Below are 22,658 nucleotides of genomic sequence, written 5' to 3' on the forward strand. Positions count from 1 at the left end.
AAGCTGTTATGTAGTATAGTGGATGTATCTTTGAGCTTGAGAAAAATCAACCTTTAACAAAAAAAGACTATTGATCATATGTCTGTATCAGGAAATGTAGAAAAAATGTGGTACTGATTTTAAATAAATGTCTACCTTATGAATAGGCTAGTTTGACTGGACAAAGCTTATTTGACTTCTTACATCCAAAAGATGTTGCCAAAGTAAAGGAACAACTTTCGTCTTCCGATATTTCACCAAGAGAGAAGCTAATAGATGCCAAAAGTAAGTATTCATTTCAGCATGCTTATCATTTTATGTAAATATGATTATTACCTAAAAGTATAGTACAGTGTTTTTAAAACAGCTAATTCAAGTTTTATCAAGAGGAGGATTATTTAGTATACTTTACATTTGTCACCCTCAGAGTTTAAAAAAAGTATATAGCTATATAGAGAATTTCTATATTCATACAAACACATAAAAATGAATACATTCATATGAAGATGCTTTTTAGGGGGAATATGATTGCTTCATATTGCTATATTTCATATAGAAATAAAGTCTTTACAAGAAAGTATCGTTTTGGATAAAATATTGCCGAAGTTTCCATTAGCTATATGCTGAGAGACAATTATTCTCTTTCTTATATGGGTTAGGTTTTCTCAGCATGAAAGATCTTGTATAATTGTGCTTGGGAAGTGTAAGTAGTCTTCATCTTCTCTGAAAATACTTATTTTCTCTGAACATGCTTAGTGCCAAATGGTTACTATACAAATAATGATGTGCTATGCCACTGGTTACTGTCATAGTTGAGGGTTTTTTCATTTGATTTTTATTTCATTCATTTAAATTAACTTTATTATCCACCCTCTGGGGAAAAAATAAAGATAAATTGCAAATGTTTATAAGTTGCCAAAATGTGATTACTTGATCAATACATTTTTGGTAGGTTTCACTTCAGGGTTTACTGTACAATCATGTCATCATTTTAAATAACCATTTCTTTTTTCAATAATAGATCATCAGAAAATATTAGGAGATAAATTAGAAAATTTTTTGACCATATTCTTTTCCACCTCTTTTCTTGTCCTCTTCTGCTGTGAAAGCTGGTTTGCAAGTTCACAGTAATTTCCACACTGGAAGGATGCATATGTATTCTGGCTCAAGACGATCTTTTTTCTGTCGGATAAAGAGCTGTAAAATCTCTGTCAAAGAAGAGCACGAGGGCTTACCCAACTCAAAGAAGAAAGGTATCATCATTTTGAAATGTCAAGTGATTTAAAGCATGGATATAAAATTAATGTCCTAAATATTTTCTATGCAGAAAAAACAAAATGTATGGTCATGGCAAATATTTGAGACCAAAAGCACCTAAGAAAATAAGATTGTTTTTTAACCAAATAACTTAGATTGGTTCACCATATCTTTCAGATTTGATAAATAGTAGATAATTACATATTTTCTTTGTTGCTCAAGATTTTAATGGTGCTTTTGAAATTGCAGTTTGGAAAAAGTAGCAAGAGATAGAAATAAAATTTTTATATGAAATTCTATTATTTTTAAAATAGAAAAGTTAGATCTTTATAAAAACTTCAATAGCACAAGAGCCTGATTTAATTAATTTTGATAAAAGTTTCTTAAGATGTTTCAGATGTGGTTTTAATTTTCATGACATTGTAATTCTTTGGTAAATATTTCTATTTCTGTTTTCTTGTGATTCTTTGCCAGATTTGTCTCGCAGATATTTACTTTTTGAATTGATTAAACACTCATCTGTTTAACTTAATTGGGAAATTTCAGGGATTGCAAAATGTCTCATGACATTTTTGCCTAAGAGCATATTAAGCTATTAGAAATAGGATTTCTTATGTAAATTTCAACATGAGATTTGCTTTCCTATCCTATAAAAGGATATTTATGTGGAGCTGCAAGATTCAATTTATTTATAAATTTTGGTCAGAATCTTTTTTGACAACTACCTAAAATGACAATTGCTAATACCCTGTGCCAGATACTGTTCTAAGTGTTTTAATCGTCACAAAAACACTATGCTTATCTCTGTTTTATTTTAAAAATTGTTTTATTTTTTTTAGAGACAGGGTCTGTTGCCCAGGCTGGAGTGCAATGGCACGATCATTATCTCACTGCAACCTTGAACACCTGGGCTTAGGTGCTCTCCCGCCTCAGCCTTCCGCATACCTGGGACTACAGGCATGTGTCACCATGCCAGGTTATTTTTAAAATTTTTTGTAGAGACAGGGTCTCCCTATGTTGCCAGTTCAGACTGGTCTCAAACTCCTGGCCTCAAGAGATCCTCCCACCTCAGCCTTCCAAAGTACTGAGATTACAGACATGAGCCACTACACCCAGCCTTATCTCTGTTTTAGAATCGAGAAGGAGAGACTTGGAGGGGTTCAGTAACTTGCAGAAAGTCAAATAGGTAAAACTCACACTCCAACCTAAGCCCCCTACTCTATATTATACTCTAAAGAAACAAAAGTGGAAATGAATAACAGTCCTAAGGGTGGATCTGTTTGTAGACCATCAGGTGCTCCCGTGTTGCCCTTGGCTCTGAGAGGTGGAGAGCTGTCGAAAGTCACGTGGTTGGCCTGCTTGGGGTTGAAGTCACGGTTGAGCTTGAGGTGAACAGGCTGTGGATTCCAGCTGATGGGGATCAAATTCTAGCTCTACCACTTGTGATCTGTGTGATCGGAAATAGGTTTCCTAGTCCCTCTGAGCTTCACTTTCCATATCTGTAAAACAGGGCTCTGTGGCTTAGTGGAGTGAGTGAACACATAGGTTCTAGAGCCAGACTGTTTCGGTTTGAATCCTAACTCCACCAATCATTAACTGTGTGACTTAAGATAAATTACTAAATCTTCTGGATCTGACTCTCCTCAAATGTAAAATGAGAATAATAGAACCTCCCTCATAGGGTAGTTATCAAGATTAAATGAGTTAATACCTGTCATGTGTTTAGCATGGTTCCTAGCATAGTAACACTCAATCATGTTAGAAGCTGTTGTGAATGCTATTGGAAATAATGCACCTAAACTCTTAGGACAGTGCAGAGCAGATGGCATGTGCCTGCTCTCCCTGCCTTCCCTGCCATGTCAGTCATCTTAGTCTTATCATAGTGACCAGCCGGGGCACAGCTATAGAACGTGGAAATAGTCTCCAAGGGCAGGAATATCCTTTCTGCATGGATGATCCAAGGAGTCATAGTCCAAATAGACCCTGGACTATAGTACATTTTACCGTTAGGATTTAACAGGAGGTTAACCAACGCTGTGTTGAATAGATCCAACCACAAGCAAATCATTGAAGACACAACACTCCATGTGGGAGAGGAACATGGCAGCCACCGCAGCTACCTTAGAATAGCTGAAATCTCTGTCATGTTGGATGCAAGTTTTAAATTTAGTAGAGTCTGTAGCATGGTCAGGTTTTGTAAGTGTTGTGAAGATTACCACATTGATCTGTCTTTCTTCCTGGGAGGAGATTTTCCACATGGACTTATTTTAGTATTTTAGGCATGTTTGTTTTGACCAGCTAGTGCCCCGTATAGCTCTTTACTTCTGGGAAACCTGATTTCACCCTCTGCCCCTGCGCTACCATCTTACTCTTTACTGATTTTCAACCCCTCTGTTCCTTCCCTTCTACCCTAATCTAATTCTGTCTGCCAGTTCTCCCAGTTTAGTTCTCCCTTCTGACATGAATACATTTACCCAGCCTTCTCCACCTCAAATGCATATCCACATTTGAATGCATTTCTATTCTTGAACTTGAAAATGCTTATCTAGGCTGAGGCTTCTACTCAGAACCCCTGTGACAAACCCTCCTTGTTCTGTGGCCTTATTCTCCACCCAAACCCATCACCATTTGAACTGCTCTCAAATGTTCAGCAGAATTTAGGTGTGCTGAAGAAATAACATTTTTAAGTTTTACTTTTAGACCAGTGGTTATCAAACTTTTAGCCTGCGTTGGAATCACCTGGAAGGATTTTAAAAGCGCTGATCAAATAGGTGTGAGGGGGATTCTGAGAGCACAGTGCTGACAAGCTCCTAGGTGCTGCTAATGCTGCTAATCCAGAGCACCCACTTGGAGAACCGCTGCTTTAGACTCTTAAGTGTAAGGCTCTCTGGGATGCAGGAGGAGGGGAGGAAGGAGGGTGGAGAAAGAAAGGACGCCCTGAGCAGCAGTGCTCAAGACTGGAGCTGGAGTTGTGTTGGGGGTGACTCCTCCCGCCCCTTGCATTTTCTCATAGCTTCTGTCACAGTCTTGTTTCTGAAAGGGCCCCTGCACGTTGGGTGTGCCGAAATAAAGTGCAGAGATAAACCTGAGATTGTTGTCTGACGTGGTGGGCTCTAATTAAGCAATAGATGTTGGTCGATCAACAATTATCTATTGAGTGCCTGCTGTATACCTGCTACTATACCAAATGCAGAGGATACACTGGTGAACAGGCAGACAAGTCATTGCTCTAGGGGACCTTATCTAACAGGGACCTTACATGATAGAGGTAGCCAGTAAACGAGTAAGGTAATAAATACTTTAGGTAGTGGAAAGTATGATGTGATTGACTTCTTTGCTGAATTGATAAGTTTTTGAATACTGGAGTGTTATTTACCCAATTTTTTGTGCTGTTCACTTTGTAATAACTATAGACATAACACACTTTTAAGTTGAAACTGCATTATTAATATAAAATATTTTACTCATCACTTTCTTAAGTCTAGTTAATTTTTTAAAGGCAAACAATAAATAAAGCCCTGATTTGTAGCTTTGCCAATTTCTGTGGTATAAATAGTCCTTCTGTGGCTAGTTACAAGCTACCAACATGAGGTCATTGAATGTGGAGCAGGGAAGGGGTGCAGAATAGCACACCATGATATGGCATCACGTTCAAAAAGAAAATTTTCTTCAACAAATATTTAAGTACACACTGTGTGCCAGGCACTTTGTATATGCGGGGGCCAGAGCAGTGAACAAAGCAGAATTCTTGCTGATGGTGATAAGTACTGTGAAGAAAAAGAAAATAGAATAAGAGGTTAGATGTAGAGTTAGACCTTCAAATCACTATTTCACAAAGTGTTAAAACAAGGTTTTTAAAAAAATACAGCATAATTATATTGCTCTCACTAATAGGTATAATAATTTTTAGAGAACAAAGTTTTATCATTAATAAATTAAAATTCTTAAAACAGTTATTTTCATCTTTTTCTCTTACATTTTTAATTTTACTTTTATGTTTTATAATTATATTAATGTAATAATACATATATATGGGTATAATTTATACATAGGAAGGGTGCTTAAAATTTTTTGTGGCAAACAAAATAGATAATATTTGAAGAGCATTGCTTTAGAGACTAGAGAAATAACAGATGAGTCTCAAGGATGCCCCTGGGACATCACTGAACTTTTAGTAGACCCCCTGAGCTGACAGTATGGAAGAATGTTTTCATGTTGTATTAGGCCCCTGGGAGCTAAGTGACTATTGCCATGACTGCAGTCGATTACGAAGTACTAAATCAGACATGCTGGACTTTTTATTAATACTGCAGGAGGGCCAAGACACATAGACCAGCTGAGGGACCTCCAGAAACATTTCAAAGGCTCCGTTCCCCAATATGGCAGCCCCTACAGGGTGATCAGTGGAGACATGAAAGATTTGAGAGGGTAGCTTGGTGACACGCTTCTCCACCATAATGAAAGTTTAATCCTGAATTGATAAGTGCCCAATATGGAAGCCCAGGTTGAGCCTGAGAAGCCTGTGGCTCAAGCACCCACCCTGAGGCCTCTGGACACTTACCAGAGTCAAATGTCCATGACAGAATCCCAACAGCAGCCTCAGGCCATCCAGCCAGGAGGAATGGAGAGTACAAGTTGTCAGTGGACCCTGGACCATAGAGCACAGGCATCACCTCTTTGCAGGAAACCTTCCCATTTACCGTCCCCACTCTGGTTGGCTTGAGTCCCAGGTAGCCACCTCTGGTAATCCATCAGTAACCCTGACCTTCTCTCATATTTGCTGCCCTTTCCAAACTATTAATATATTGAAATTATTTATTTTTTTGTAATACTGGCCTCCCTCACTGGAATGAGAGCCTCATTTCTATCTGTGGTCTCTGGCACATAGTGGACACTCAGTAAACGTTGACTGAAGGCATAAATGACCGTCCTCTTGTCCTGTGTTCCTGGTTGACAGACCACATACCCACTCTCAGATCCACAAGAATAATTAAGACTTCAATGAATGAATATACATTATAGTGTTTTTATTGCACCCAAGGAAGAAATTTCGGCATATTTTAAAAAGTTTATCCCAAGAAGTGTTTAGCAAATGCTGTGGTCTAAATTGTGTCCCCAAAATTCATTTGTTGAAGGCTAATTCCCAATGTGATGGTATTTGGAGATGGGGCTTTTGGGAGGTAATCAGGTTTGGATGAGGTCATGCGTGTGGGGCCCTCGTGAAGGGATTAGTGCCCTTATAAGAAGAGATGCCAGACAGCTTGCTGTTTCTCTGTGTGCACACCCTGATCTCAGATTTCTAGCCTCCAAAACTGTAAGAAAAGAAGTTCTCATGTTTAAGCCACCCAGTATGTGCTATTTTGCTGACAGCCCAAGCTAAGACAGCAAACAAGCTGGATCATTTTCTATAACATAATTCTGATGAGACGTAACTCTGAAAAGGCTCTGTTGTGAGAACCAAAGGAATCAGGGCCTTGCTGAAAATAAATGTATGTTTATTAACTTGGCATTTTAAAATTTGGCTTGAAATATGGAACTGTAAGTCACAAACCAGGCAGGGTTCTGCTTTCTCTAGGCCCCTTTTTTTTTCTATTGCCTTAGATTTTTCATCTCACTTTTCATGAAATTCTAGGACAACACATGACTGAATACACACATCCTTGGAGGATTTTTCTTAGATATGGGAGTCCAGGTCAGTCACTGATAATAATCCTGGAGTATAATAACTTCTGTATCTGGTCTTTTAACCCTTTGCAAAGATACAAAAAGGAAAGTGGAATGTCCCCTGTGGAGCTGCCCAGTTCTGCTATAGTAAGTATTGAATTTTAAACAAAAACACATGTGTATGGTCAGAGGTTAAAAAAAATAAATAAATAAAAGCAGCATTCTTGAAGAATGTGCTAATCAAATTTTAGTACTTCCATGTGGTTTCTAGAAGGATTTCTAATAAGTTTTGGAGATTTATAGAGGTGGTAGGAATGATTTCTGTCCTTTGAAATAAATGATAATCTTACCGAGAAAATATAGATACTTCAAGAATAGCTGACAAATGGTAAATTAGAGATAATTCACAGTTGAATTCTGTGATGAACTAAAGGAACTAGTATAGTTTTTAGTCTGATGTTCCAGGTTCTCCTGTTAGGCTCTGCCTCACGACAGCCACGTGTTAGGACAGGCTTCCAGACAGAGAGGGCTTGGGTTCTAAATTCAATAGAGTTTTAGCGTCAGGTATTTTGTTAGTCTGGTGTTTTGTTATGGCAGCCCTAGCAGACTAGTAGAGTGGGTATAAATAATAACAGCATCTCATGAGTGTAGTTAGGATCACATGTGGCTCATACGGTGCTTGGCTCGTAAGCACTCAATAAATGGGTGCTCTTTGTGACTCAAAAGAGAAAGAAAAATGAAAGAGAGAAAGGAGTGAATTATTAAGAATCTGCTGTATGTCAAGAACTTTGCATAATTATCTCATTCAGTCCACCTAACAATCCTGTGCAAAAGCATCCCTGTCTTACAAATGAGGAAACTGAAGCTTTAAGAGATTATTTGTTTTTTTGAGGTCACATAGAAGGTGGAAGAATCAGAAATCTGCCTTTAAAATGTATATTCTTTCCACTACGCCATGCCACCTACCAGAGTAGCTTCCCATGCTGAGGGTTATAAATGAAAGAGATGCATTCTGGATGATTTTCACAGCTGACACACAGCAAGGGAGTTGGCTTCTGTTGCAGGAATGTGTTCCTGCCCACACGAGGATGCTCACTCCCACGCCAGGCTAGGCCACACAGATGCCTGCACTCAGAGTCAAATCTCTTTTCAAAAGGAGTTTTGAATCTGCTCAAGCACTTGAACCAAGTATTCACGTAACACACCAGAGCTCTGTACCAAAGGCATGAGACTGATTTGGCCTAAGAAGCGGTAAGGGCCCTTCTCACAGTGTGAGGACACCTACCAGGGGAAAGTGACTGCAGAACGTAAATGCCCATTGGCCACATGGATGACTTCCCTCATGAGATTGTTTTGTATTCTCCTTTAACCAAGGAGAGTGTCTGTCTGTCAAGGAGAAATGGTTATATTCTGCATATAGTTGTTCATTCCAATAGTAATTAGCCAATGCGAATCTCTGTGTTTTAAGACCACACCCTAATAATGATGAAAGCCTATGGTTAGTAAGGGTGTATTTCTTCCCTGTTACCATGATGGCAGGTACATTTTTTTTGGTCCTGTTTGCAGTATCATACATGATCATCAAACTGCCGCTAGAATGCTCACACCTGTTATTGCAAATTCAAATCCCAGGAAAGACTTCTGGGAACTTACTTTATGGTAGAGTTGGGCTACCTGGTACAAGGCTGCACCCACAACTGGGCAGGTTCAGCAGCACAGGAGTCTTTCCCCAGACCATTAGTTACATTTAAATTTAAAGGAAGAAAGACTAGGAAGAAGCCCTTTTCCTGCTAATTGGAAATTGAATTTAAGATGTATGGAAAGGTCATTTTTCAAGATTTCTCAAGATGAGTTACTGAACTGGGATTTCATTATATTGTTCTGATTTTATTTATATTTGAGATTTTTCATGATAAAAGATTTTTTAGAGATAAGTAACACTGACATTATAATATTATTACTATCCTGAATCAAACATTAGTGTCATGGCTTCAAACTTTGAAAAAGCTTCTAAGGTAGGGATAGAATTACTCGGGTATCTCAACTTGTGAAATTAGAGGTTGATGAAGATGGATGACTGCTACTCAATGTCTCAGGTGTTTCTTAAATTTTTCCTAGTAAGGTAATTGTACACTAGAAAGACATCCAACAGCGCACCCAAAATTCATTAGTTTCTTGTGCAGGGATAGCAGGTGCTGTCTGCCAATGCCCTCAGTACCTGCCACTCCAGGCAGGGCATGCCACTGGCTTACAGAGTCCAGTACCATGACTCTTTGACCTCTTTCTCTGGTCTTTGGAGCCAGTTCTGCCTATGACTCCAAGCACTTGCAGGTCTTGGGTGCTTTTTTAGCTTCCTCTTTTCCCTGTCTCAGTTCTCCACTGTCCTATCAGAATTCCCTGAAATAAGCTTCTTGTATTTGAATCTTTGTCTTGGATCTGCTTCAGCAAGAATTCAAACTAAAACAGTTCATCGGGTGCAGTGGCTCACGCCTGTAGTCCCAACTACTGGAGAGGTTGAGGCAAGAGGATTGCTTGAGCCTAGGAGTTTGAGATCAACCTGGGCAACATAGCAAAACCCCATCTTTATTTTTAAAAAGAAAAGAAAAAAAAGAAACATAATTTGGAAATACAGATAGTAACTCTGTTGTAAGAATCAAAGCAACAGGCTACATTCTGTGTGATGAGATTCCATACATAAATACAAAATACATTATTTTAGTCTGTATTTTCAGTTGAGTGGAATAGTTTTAGTATCATTTGTAAATTTGCAGAAATGCCAAGCGTGGTGTATAAGCCTTTTTGTCTTTGACTGCCATCTAGTTTTGTTAACATGAGTAAGAAGCTTGTATTCATGCTTATCCCAGTTTTAATTCCCGTGAGCTATCTTGAATGTTGGGGGGATGTAAAGGGAGGAATCTAGAATGACTCCCAGGTTTCTCTTTTAACTGCCTGGGTTGATCGTGGTGCCATTAAACAGGATACCGAATAAGTGATAAAGACTAGATTTGAGGTTGGAAGAGATAAGAAGTTTTGTAATTTAAGGCATCTGTGGACCACGGAGAGGGTGGTGTCTGGTAGGTGTCGCATCCGAGGTCCTGTGCATGGCTTACAAGACCTGAACTGTCTGTCCCCTGCTCTCTTCTCCAGCCACCTCTCTGCTGCAGCCTGTGCTTCATGTCTCCCTGCCCTGTCTACTCTCAGTTTGGACTGGCTGTTCCCTCTGGTTGGACCACCCTTTTGTCCCCCTCCCCCTCCCCCACCCCCACCCAGGTGACTCCTGTTTGAACACCTTCCGTGACAGCACTCACTGTCATGAAATGGCACAGTGTTAGGGGTTCAGGAATTGAGCTCCAGAGCCAGCCTGTCTGAGTGGTAACTCCATCTCCTCCTGTACCTGCTGTGGCCTCCGCACTAACTCTGTTTCCTAAGAACAATGGAGATAAGATTAGAACATCTCATAGGACTATTAAGATTAAATGAGTTATATGTTTAAAGCACTTAAAACAGAATATGGCACATAAAGTGTTCTGTAAATCTTTGCTATTATTATTAGCTGCTATCTTATAGTTCATATCTAATTTTTAGAAATGTTTTTAAAGATTTATTGTAGTAACAGTCGTAACAAATAGTGCTAATGTAAAACAATGATTGTTCTGGTCTGTTCTAAATCTAAATCACAGACAGCTGTTTGAAACCATTTTTATCAGGCTCTTTTTCCTACTTTTTAACCTTTAAATCACTGTTTTTGTGGCATGTTATAATCTGTATACTGCTCATCTTTTATGCCTGTGTTATATTTGTTTTTCTTAAGCATTTCCTGATGTTTGAACATGTAGATTATTTCTAGTTTTTTGTCATTCTGGTTGAGCATGCTTGACAAGCTTTTTCCTATGAGTTAATTGCTTGGGATTTCTCAGAAAAGTGAAATTTTTAAGTAAGATTTTATTTTTATACCTTTTATTATAAATTTCTCCAAATGTTCTCTAAAATGTTGCTGTAATCTATTATAACCATATCTTTTAACCATTATAAGTGCTAACATAAGAAATTTAACGATGTATGCATAATGATTTAAATGTCTTTTTTTTAACTTTTGAATATAAATTATAATGTACCAAAAAATTTAATAAGCCAAAAACAATATGAAGTTTAACTTTTTCTATCAGATATAAACTATTGTAATTTTAAAAACTGATTTGGAAGTATATTAAGCCATAGACCTAGTTAATCCCAAATTAAAGCAATCTGTTAACTTCTTGATGTAGTACCTATAATTTAGTTGCTGAGGAAAATAACCTGTTAAGAATAAAGTCATTGGCCAGGCTTGGTAGCTCACACCTGTAATCCTAACACTCTGGGAGGCCGAGGCAGGAGGATCACTGGTGGTCAGGAGTTCGAGATCAGCCTGAGCAAGAGCAAGACCCTGTCTCTACTAAAAATAGAAAGAAATTAGCTGTACAACTAAAAATATATAGAAAAAATTAACCGGGCATGGTGGCGCATGCCTGTAGTCCCAGCTATTCGGGAGGCTGAAGCAGGAGGATTGCTTGAGCCCAGGAGTCTGAGGTTGCTGTGAGCTAGGCTGATGCCATGGCACTCTAGCCCGGGCAACAGAGTGACACTCTGTCTCAAAAAAAAAAAAAAAAAGAATAAAGTTGTTAAATAAACAAGACGGATGATTTATTTTCAGTGTCACACTATTCCCCTTTCATATTTAAAAGTACATTTAAAGAACATTTTATAGCACAGTTATAACTATTATAAATATCAACGTGAGAAACTTAAGAATTTATTCATAATGATCCAAATGCCCTTTTTTTTTTTTTTGCATTTTTGAATTAGAGCATAGAAAATTTTATACTATCCACTGCACTGGATACTTGAGAAGTTGGCCTCCAAATATTGTTGGAATGGAAGAAGAAAGGGACAATAAGAAAGACAACAGTAATTTTACCTGCCTTGTTGCCATTGGAAGATTACACCCATACATCGTCCCACAGAACAGTGGAGAGATTAAAGTGAAACCAACTGAATTTATAACCCGATTTGCAATGAACGGAAAATTTGTCTATGTAGATCAAAGGTAAACATTTATGTGTCATAATGACTAGAGTTCAGTGGGATATTTGAGGTTATTAAAGACATGGCTTAGTAGCATTGCTGGATTTTTTTAAGGCTTCAGAACTGGAAATACAGTTTAAATGAAATCAGGATAGGGATGTCAGTAAATTTGTTCAAGCCAAAGTGTAAACTTGGACTATTTCTTAGCCAGTGGTGCAGAAACTGGGCAGGGTCTGTGGCCGCAGTTTTACTGGTGAATGCAAATAACAGCACTCCCTGGTTTGGGTGGGCGGCTTCATGCCTGGCTCTCCTGTGTTGCAGGTCTAGTCTGGGTCTAGGGCAGCCACGGGGAGCCCAGCCATGCACATGGGTTACTCATCCCCCAGTCCACTTCCTTGCTGTCCGGAGCATACACTGGCCTGCAGTATTCTGGGAGGGAGTACACCCGCCAAGTCTGAACTTTATTTTCAATTTCAAAACTAGGGCAACAGCAATTTTAGGATATCTGCCTCAGGAACTTTTGGGAACTTCTTGTTATGAATATTTTCATCAAGATGACCATAGTAATTTGACTGACAAGCACAAAGCAGGTAGGCATGCATTGAATGGTGTAATTTTGGGGTCATTTTTAATTATGCTTTCAACTCTTTAATTTCCCATTCTTCTGAAATCTGAAACCTGAATTAATCCTCATAGCATTGATTTTTATTGGTGGTAGACTGTTATACTGATAACTATCTTTTCTTTTTAAGTCCTACAGAGTAAGGAGAAAATATTTATAGATTCATACAAATTCAGAGCAAAAGATGGCTCTTTTGTAACTTTAAAAAGCCAGTGGTTTAGTTTCACAAATCCTTGGACCAAAGAACTGGAATATATTGTGTCCGTCAACACTTTAGTTTTGTAAGTAATTTTTTATGTTAAGACCTTCATATTAATTTCAAATGAGTACTTTGCTTTTCTCATCTTGTTAAACCATCAAAACTGTATGATCCTCTGGCCTTTTGTTACAACTTGAGATATATCTTTTGAGTGACTCATTTACTGTTCATTGGCATTAGGTTTCAGAATTAAGCTAAAAGTTTGCCCTTTTGTAATATATTCCTTCTTACTAGGTATAATATATGATAGTAAAGCCATTTATTCAAGCATTTCCTTCCTAGCCCCCTTGGCTACGCAATGAACCATGTGGATGTGGCTTTGGACTGTATGTCAGTGTAAGATAATTGTTTTGTCCCCCATCGCTTTTTTTTTTTTTTTTCCTAGAAGAGAGAGTCTGGCTCTGTTGCCAGGGCCAGAGTGCAGTCATCACTCACTGTAACCTCAAACTCCTGGGCTCAAGTGATCCTTCTGCCCCAGCCTCCATAGTAGCTGGGACTACAGGCACATGCCACCATGCCTAATTTGTTTTATTTTTGTAGAGACAAGGTCTCACCATTGCCCAGGCTGGTATCAAACTCCTGGCTTCAAGCAGTCCTTCCGCTTTAGCCTCCCAAAGTGCTAGGATTACAGGGGTGAACCACCTCTCCCACTGGACGCCTCGTTCCATCATTTTTATGTGTACTTCTAAGCCTGGGGTGCCACACGTGACTGTGTAAGGCGTTCCCAGCACAGGGGTGCTTGGCTGAAGGGGGAGCGGAAATCCAGACTGAGTGTGGCTTGGCAAGTCTCATCTACAGCTGTGTCAGCCTCTGAAGGAAGAGCCAGCTTTTCCTGATTAGCGCAAAAGGCTAGCATGGCCGTGTTCTGAGTTTTATTGTTTTTCTATAAGGTTCTCTTTAAAATTGCTATTTCATCAAAACGATTCTGTTTCCTTATCAATAATATTGAGTAAAAAAAAACAAAAACACAAAAAATTTAGTACCTCCAGTATTCTTTGTCACCCATCCCAATAATCCTTGCCTTCTCACCATTAATGAACTGATAATTTGTTATTGTGAGAACACATACTTTATAGAGGACTAGGGCATTAAATGCCCTGATACTTAGCACATCAATACCTTGATCCCTGGTGGTGATATTAAAGATATGTTTGTAATAAAACATATGAGCCAAGAATGGACAGATTAAACATACAGAGTATTTAATATAATTCAGTAACTTTTTTTTTAAATAACACAATAAAAAAAAGTTAGGCAGTGAACATGTAGTTGCTTTAACAATTTTTTTCACCTTAGAAAATAAATCACCTATGGTGTTTTTTTTAATTCTAGGAGGCACAGTGAGACTCAAGAAGCATCATTTTTTCCTTGTAGCTCTCATTCATCAGAAGGTAAGCTTAGTTTTAGATGATAAAAGACTGACTACTAAGACATATTACTAAGACTATTACTATCTTTTTTGTCTCAGGGTGGGAAAAATTTCAAGGTGAAATCGAAAAGAGTTCTGTGGGTGGAGTTATAAGAATCCCAATTTTGGTTTAGAAGTAAGAGACTAAGTTCAAAGGGAAACGTAGCCCATTTGAAACTCCCATATCCCTTGACAATCTCCATAACACTTTGCTCATGCTTTTGTTACAATCTTCCGTCATATGGCAATTGGTTGTTCACTCAACTGGCTTTCCACTGGATTGAGTTGTTCAAGAGCAGGAGAGTGGTGTTTCATCCATTATTTATCCCTAGCAGCCAGCACTGTTCCATGTCCATGTGGCATACACTAAATAGCTGTTGGACAAATTAATGAAAAGTATTAAGGGAGGCAGTTTTCTTGTCTATTAGTTTTTCACCATAGGAATATATTAATGTATTACATATTTTAAAAAATAAAAAGATTAGGAAATATTAAAAATAAAATAATACTGCTCTGGCTTTGGTGTGGAGATGAAAGTGGGAGCAGACTGTACTCAAAGGTTACTTAACAGATCACAATGGTGCCCTCAGTGACATCCTACACGTTTGATTCAGGTCACTTTTCATAAGTATCTTAGAGCATCATGAGTTATGTTTGTAATTCAAGGATGAATATTTTCTACGATTGTAAGATGCAGCTAGTCTATTTCTTGTAAGGAAAGAACTAGAAAATTATTTGAATTGAAAGAAAAATATTAACCAAAGTTATATGCTTTAATTGAATTTTTCCTTTTGTTATTACTTAGAATCCTCCAAACAGTCGTGTACTAGTGTGCCTGGAATGTCTACTGGAACTGTACTTGGTGCTGGTAGTATCGGAACAGATATTGCAAATGAAGTTCTGGATTTACAAAGGTAATGTTTTATTGCTGTAAATATTTTCACAAGTAAAATTATCTTATTTATAAAACTGATATACACAGAAATCGGTAGTTTTCCTACATGCAAGCAATAACCAGATTAATAATATAATGGAAAAGATAAAATATTTAAGATACAAATTTTACAAGAAGTATAAAAAGAAACCTTTAAAATTTGCAAAGGTACAAAGATAACTTGAATAACTTTCCCGACATAAGCTGTTTTTCATTGGGAAGACTCAGTATTATAAGAATGTCATTCCTTAAACTAACCTATTCAATGTGAATCTAGTCAAAATACCACCATGCATTTGTTTTTGGGATCCAACAAATTATACTAATCATATTAAAATAGTCCTAAAACTTCTGAAAAATAAAAGTGAAAAGTGAGACTAACCCTATGAAACATTAAAATATGTTATAAAGCTATAGTCAATAAAACATTTTGAAACAACCCACAAGTAGATAATGTAAAAGATTAGATTTCAGAAATAGACTCAAATGCACGTGGAGATTTATTATATGGTAAAAGTGGAATTTTAAATCAGTAATGGAAATGAATTAAACATTAAAGGGCACTATAGTAAACCTTTGGGGAAAAAAATAAAGCCAGACCCTAACTTTATTCTTTACACTAAAATAAATTCCAGATACATCAAAGAGGTCAAAGTAAAACTGTAAAAGTATTTCAAGAACACATGTATGGATTTTTATAATTTCAGTTTGAAAAGTTCTTCTAAATATCACATAGAATCCAGAATTCATTAAGAAAAAAATTTGATAAATTTAATTATATACAAATCCAAAACTTAAATGTAATTGTTAAAACAAAGTTAAAAGATAAGCTGGGCACAGTAGCGTACACCTGTAATCCCAGTGATGTGGGAGGATCACTTGAGTCCAGGAGTTTGAGACCAGCCTGGGCAACATAGTGAAAACTCATCTTTAAAAAAAAAAAAAAAAAAAATGAGCTAGGTGTGGAGGCACGCACCTGTAGTCTCAGCTAGTCCAAAGTCTGAGGCAGGAGGATCACTTGAGTCCAGGAGTTGCAGGCTGCAGTGAGCTATGATCATGCTACTGCACTCCAGACTGGGTGACAGGGTGAGACCCTATCTCTAAAAATAAAAAAAGAAAACAGAGTGAAAAGATAAATTATGAACTGTGGAAAATGGGTGCATTTCATATGATAAAACAGACTATCTTAATATATGAAGAGTTTTATAGTGTAAAGAATAAAGTTATTAAACTTTATATATAGTATAAGGAATAGTTATTTTTAAAGTAACTCAATAAAAATAAGTTAGACAGTGGACATGAACATAAAAAAATACAAATGGGCAAGAAATTTTAAAAATTGTTCAGCTGTATTCATAGTTAACATATTAATATATATACACACAAATTTAAAAAATAAGATACCTTTTTTACTTAGAAGATTATCAAAGATTTAAAAGTTTGATAATAGTATTGGTGAGAGTATGATAACACAGGCACTCAAAAACTCTTTGTGGGAGTTTAAATTAGTGCAGGGCAGTTAGACCATACCTATCAAAAATGTAAGTATATATAATCTTGGACTCAGCTATTCTACCCCAGCAGAAAATTCTTAACTGTTCAAAGATGCATGAACAGGACTGTTCATTGCTGCATAGCTTACAGTGTGATTTCAATGTTTAAACATTTGTCATAACCATAACTTTAATGGTATATCCATACAGCGGGGTACACTGCAACTATTCAAAATGAGGTAGCACTGGGCACAGTGGCTCACATCTGTAATCCTAGCACTTTGGGAGGCCAATGTGGGGGATTGCATGAGGCCAGGAGTTCAATACTAGCCTGAGCCGAGTGTGAGACCCTGTCTCTACAGAAAAAAGTAGAAAAATTAACCAGGCGTGTTGGCACACTTCTGTAGTCCCAGCTACTTGGGAGGCTCAGGCAGGCGGATCACCTGAGCCTGGAAATTTGAGGTTGCAGTGAGCTGTGATGGCACTACTGCACTTCAGCATGGGTGACAGAGTGGGACCCTGTCTCAAGAAAAAAAAAATGAGGTAGCTCTATTTATGTTAACATGAAAAGATCTTTAAAATAGAAAATAGAAAAAAACACAGGAATAGAAAAAAATAGTAATATATATAATAATCCACTTGTAAAGGGAAAAAGAAAGACATGTTTATGTGTGGATATGTGTGTATACAGGCCCATCTAAAACCCTTAGGACCACTATGTTTTGAACTCAGAATTTCTTTGAACTTTAGAAAAACAGTGTTTTGGAATTCAGTTTTATAAAGAGATATGTGTAGCATCCCCAGAAAACAGTTTACTTCATGGGCAGCGTGCCAAAAGCAATTGCACCGTATTTTTGCAATGAGAGGTATTTACCAATTAAATGATAAAATATCTAGGATATGCTTCCAGATGATCAGTGGAGGAAGGAAGGAGGTAAGATTTGGGAAGTATGTACATTAAACATGATTGGAAAAGAATAATTATTGATGCTGTTTGGTGGATGTATGAGATTTCATTTATACTATCTACTTTTATATCTGTTTGACATTTGGCATAATAAATGTTTAAATATATTTCTGAAGTGAAGTGTGTAAATATTTGTATTACACTAAACAGGATATAGAGGGATAAATAATAGCTTCCTATCAGTTAAGTTCAGGTTTTACTGAGTTCAGAGTAATTGAGATTTTGCTGACAAATGAATTAGGGAAAATCTTTCAGTTTTGGAATTGTGGAGAAGGGACCTATAACTCTACAATATGAGATATAACAGTACAGACCTTTGTTCAGTCTAGTTTTATATTTGAGACTGGATTTATTGAATACTTACGTACTTGAAGTATTGGAAGTATTAATATTATAAAATATATACACAAAGATATATATATGATCTGTTGTATGCTTTGTTTTTTTTTTTTTTTTTTTTTTTTGTTGAGACAGAGTCTCACTTTGTTGCCCAGGCTAGAGTGAGTGCCGTGGCGTCAGCTTAGCTCACAGCAACCTCAAACTCCTGGGCTTAAGCGATCCTACTGCCTCAGCCTCCCGAGTAGCTGGGACTACAGGCATGCGCCACTATGCCCGGCTAATTTTTTCTATATAGATTTTTAGGTGTCCATATAATGTCTTTCTATTTTTAGTAGAGACGGGGTCTCGCTCAGGCTGGTCTCGAACTCCTGACCTTGAGCAATCCACCCGCCTCGGCCTCCCAGAGTGCTAGGATTACAGGCGTGAGCCACCGCGCCCGGCCTGTTGTATGCTTTGAACATAAATCTCTTCATAAGACTTAATGTATAAAACAAACTAACATATAATACATTATTAGATGCTGAAATGCATGGTTTGTACATTCTGGGCATCTAATTCTAGAATGAGTTTCACTACAGGATCCAACTTACCTTCCAGTTTTGAGGTTTTACAACTCAACGACCTAGGTAATGAAAAAAATCAGTGGATCTAGAAGTGCATTTTTTAATTATGAGAAAATGTACGTAACAAAATTTACCATTTTTACCATTTTTAAATGTACAGTTCTGTAGCCTTAAGTACATGCACATTGTTGTACAGCCATCACCACTATCCATCTCCAGAACTTTTTTAATCTTACATAACTGAAACTACGTACCCATTAAACAATAAGGTCCCATTTTCCCTCCCCCAGTCCCTTGCAACCACCATTCTACTTTCTATCTATATGAATTTGACTACACTAAGTACCTCAGATAGGTGGAAATGTATAGTTATTTGTCCTTTTGTGACTGGATTATTTACCTTAAGGGTTTCAAGGTTTGTCCATGTTGTAGCATGTGTCAGAATTTCCTTCTGTTTAAGGCTTAATAATAATCTGTTGTATGTATATACTACCTTTTGTTTATTCATTTATTTGTTGATAGACATCTGGGTTGCTTCTACTTTTTGGCTATCCTGCTATGAACATGGTTGTACAAATTACCTGTTTGAATCTTTGCTTTTCAGGTTTTTTTGGTATATACTCAGAATTGTTGGGTAATCTGGTAATTCTGTTTTTAATTTTTTGAGGAACTGCCATACTGTATTCCATAGTAGCTTTACCATCTTACATTGCTACCAGTAGTGCATAAGAGTTCCAATTTCTCCACATCCTCATCAACACTTGTTATTTTGTTTCATTTTCTTTTTGATAATGGCCATCTAATGGGTATAAAGTGGTATCTCATTGTGATTTTGATTTGCATTTCCCTAATGATTAGTGATATTGAGTATCTTTTCATGTGCTTATTGGTCATCTGTGTTTCTTCTTTGGAGAAGTATAAGTACACATTCAAGTCCATTGCCTATTTTATAAAGCAGGTTGGTTGTTTTGTTGTTGTTGAGTTGGGAGTTCTTTAAATATTCTGGATATTAACCACTACCAGATATGTGATTGGCAAATATTCTTTCCCAGTCCATGGGCTGACTTTTCACTCTGTTGATAGTATCTCTTTGATGCACAAAAGTTTCTAATTTTGATGTAGCTACTTTATCTATTTTTTCTTTTTTTGCCTGTGCTTTTGGTGTCATACCAAGAAATCATTGGCAAATCTAATGTCATAAGGTAAGAGTCCAACTTCATTCTTTTGCATATGGATGTCCAGTTCTCCCACAGCATTTGTTGAAAGCACTATCTTTTCCCCATTGAGTGTTCTTGGCACCCTTGTTGAAAATCATTTGACCATATGTGCTGCAAGGACATTTTAAGGCAAGTGTGAGTGGAGCCAAACATTGACAGCTGGGTATCCTGGGAATGTTCAGGATATAGTAGAGAGGGCATTTATATATGAAGGCACCTCAGCTAATATATGGAGGTGGGTGGGAGAAATCATGGTGGTTTCAGAAAACAAGGAGACTCAATAGAAAGAGGAGTTGGATTGGTGAGTAGTGGGGAGTCTTAACTAAATTGAAGTCAAAATAGCAGATTTCTGCCCAAAGGACTAATATGAAGGAAGCCATGATTCAGAAGATTAATCTGGTAGTAAAGAGATGAGAGAAGGGGTAGTTTTCCTCATTAATTTAAGGATAGGTGAGTAGGTAGTGATTTTAAAAACAGGAACCAAGAGTGATGTTAGTAAGATGTCAGACTAGGACTTCCAGAGTAAAGAAAGACTACAGGACACCATCAAGCGACCAATATACACATTATGGGAGTCCCAGAAGAAATAGAGAAAGACTGAGAGGCAGAAAGCTTATTTTAAGAAATAATGACAGAAAATTCCCAAATTCAGAGACGGAAATGTTCATTGAACCCAGGAATTCCAGATCCAAGAGATCCAAAGGACCCCAAATAGATCAAATATAAAAAGATCTTCACCAAGACACATTATAATCAAGTTCTCAAAAGTCAAAGATAATTTTGAAAGCATCAAGAGAAAGGTAACTTGTCACATACAAGGGAACCCACATAAGCTTCCAGCATCTTTCTCAGCAGAAACCTTGCAGGTTGGGAGAGAATGGGATGATATATTCAAAGTGCTAAAAGAAAAAAAAAACTGCCAACCAAGAATACTATATGAAGGCTGGGCACAGTGGTTCTTGTAATTCTAGCACTTTGGGAGCCCAATGCAGGAGGATCTCTTGAGGCCAGGAGTTCAAGACCAGCCTGAGGAAGAGCAAGACCCCATCTCTACCAAAAATAGAAAAATTAGCCGGGCATGGTGGCACACATCAGCAGTCCCAGCTACTTGGGAGGCTGAGACAGGAGGATCACTTGAGCCTAGGAATCTGAGGTTGCAGTGAGCTATAATGATGCCACTGCACTCTAGCCCAGGCAACAAAGCAATGCCTTGTCTCAAAAAAAAAAAAAAAAAATACTGTATGAAGCAAGAAGAACTTTACCAGACAAGCAAAAGCTGTGGGAGTTTATTACCATGAGACCGGTCTTACAAGAAAAGCTAAAATGAGTTCTTCAAGTTGAAACAAAAGGAGGCTAACATGAAAACATGAATGTATATAAAAATCAATGTTAATGTAAGACTATAGTCAAATTCAGAATACTCTAATATTGTAAGGGTGGTGCATAAATCCTTTTTAATTCTAGTATAAAAGTTAAAAGACAAAAGTATTAAAAAATAACTGTACCTATAGTAATTTCTTAATGGATACATGATACATAAAGATACAAATTGTGACATCAGTAACCAAATGTGGAGAGAGGAAGTTAAAGTGTAATCAGCTTATAATGGCCCATTATAAGATGTTTTATGTAAGCCTCATGGTAAACACAAAGAAGTTCTTTTTTACAAAAGAGAAGAAAAGGAATCAAAGCATACCTCACCAAAAAAGACATCAAATCACAAAGGAAGACAGCAAGAGAGGAAGAATGGAACAAAGAAGCTATAGAAAACAATTAACAATAGGGCAATAGTAAATCCCTATCAATAATTACATGTAAATGGAGTAAATTCTTCAGTCAAAGACATGGAGTGGCTGAATGAATGTTAAAAACGAGATCCAACTATATGCTACCTACAAGAGACTCATTTTAGCTTTGGGGACACACATAGGCTGAAAGTGAAGGGATAGAAAAAGATACTTCATGCCAATGATAACCAAAAGAAAGCAGGGGTAACTGTATTTACATCAGACAAAATAAAATTTTATGTCAAAAACTAAGCCAGGTATGGTAGCACGTTCCTGTACTGTTAGCTATTTGGGAGGCTGAGACAGGAGGATCACTTGAGCCCAGGATGCACTATGATCACTCCTGCAAATAGCCACTGCACTCCAGTCTGGGCAACATAGTAAGACTCTGTCTTAAAAAAAACAAAAAACTGTCATGAGACAAAGAAGGTCATTATATAATGATAAAGGGGTCAATTCATCAAGAGAATGTAATAATTGTAAATGTATATGTACTCAACATTGGAGCACCTAAAGCAAATATCAACAGAATTGAAGGGACAGATAAACAGCAATACTATAATAATAGGGGACCTCAACACCCCAGTTTCAACAATGGATACAGCATCCAAGAAAAATCAATAAAGAAACCACTGTGGATCACGTGGACCTAAAAGACATGTATGACACATTCCATCCAATGGCAGCAGAATACACATTCTTTCCAAGTGCACATGGACCATTCTCCAGAATATAGGTTACATGTTAGGGCACAAAAGCAGTCTTTAAGAATTTAAGAAGATTGAAATCATATAAGTATCTTTTTTGACCACAATAGTATGAAACTAGAAATCACAAGAGGAAAATTGGAAAATTCACAATTATTTGGAAACTAAATAACTAACAAACACAGTCCTGAACAACCAGTGGGTCAAAGAAGAAATCAAAAGAGAATTTAAAAAATTGAGACAAATGAAAATGGAAACAACATACCAAAACTTACCGGATGCAGCAAAAAACAGTTCTAAGAAAGAGTTTATAGTGATAAATGCCTACATTAAGAAAAAAGAAAAATCTCAAACAACCTAGATTTACACATAACTGAAGGAACTAGAAAAAGAAGAACAAG

The 22,658-nt window shown here is 37.2% G+C and overlaps 1 protein-coding gene and 1 non-coding gene across 2 annotated transcripts in view; one reads left to right on the forward strand and one right to left on the reverse strand.

Moving 5' to 3' along the window:
• The window catches only part of BMAL2 (basic helix-loop-helix ARNT like 2), a 60,477-nt gene that overhangs the window by 27,179 nt on the left and 10,640 nt on the right, over positions 1-22,658 (forward strand). Inside the window, exons 8-14 of the mRNA XM_069491207.1 lie at positions 147-264; positions 1,089-1,232; positions 11,743-11,983; positions 12,445-12,551; positions 12,714-12,864; positions 14,175-14,233; positions 15,056-15,164. Coding sequence (XP_069347308.1) covers positions 147-264; positions 1,089-1,232; positions 11,743-11,983; positions 12,445-12,551; positions 12,714-12,864; positions 14,175-14,233; positions 15,056-15,164 — 929 coding nt within the window. The remainder of the gene's footprint in view (positions 1-146; positions 265-1,088; positions 1,233-11,742; positions 11,984-12,444; positions 12,552-12,713; positions 12,865-14,174; positions 14,234-15,055; positions 15,165-22,658) is intronic.
• LOC138397781 (small Cajal body-specific RNA 16) lies at positions 8,455-8,638 on the reverse strand. The gene has a single exon (XR_011235889.1). It is a non-coding gene; the product is annotated as a small Cajal body-specific RNA 16 (non-coding RNA).

Source organism: Eulemur rufifrons, chromosome 16 (genome assembly GCF_041146395.1).
Source record: "Eulemur rufifrons isolate Redbay chromosome 16, OSU_ERuf_1, whole genome shotgun sequence".
Lineage (NCBI taxonomy): Eukaryota > Metazoa > Chordata > Mammalia > Primates > Lemuridae > Eulemur > Eulemur rufifrons.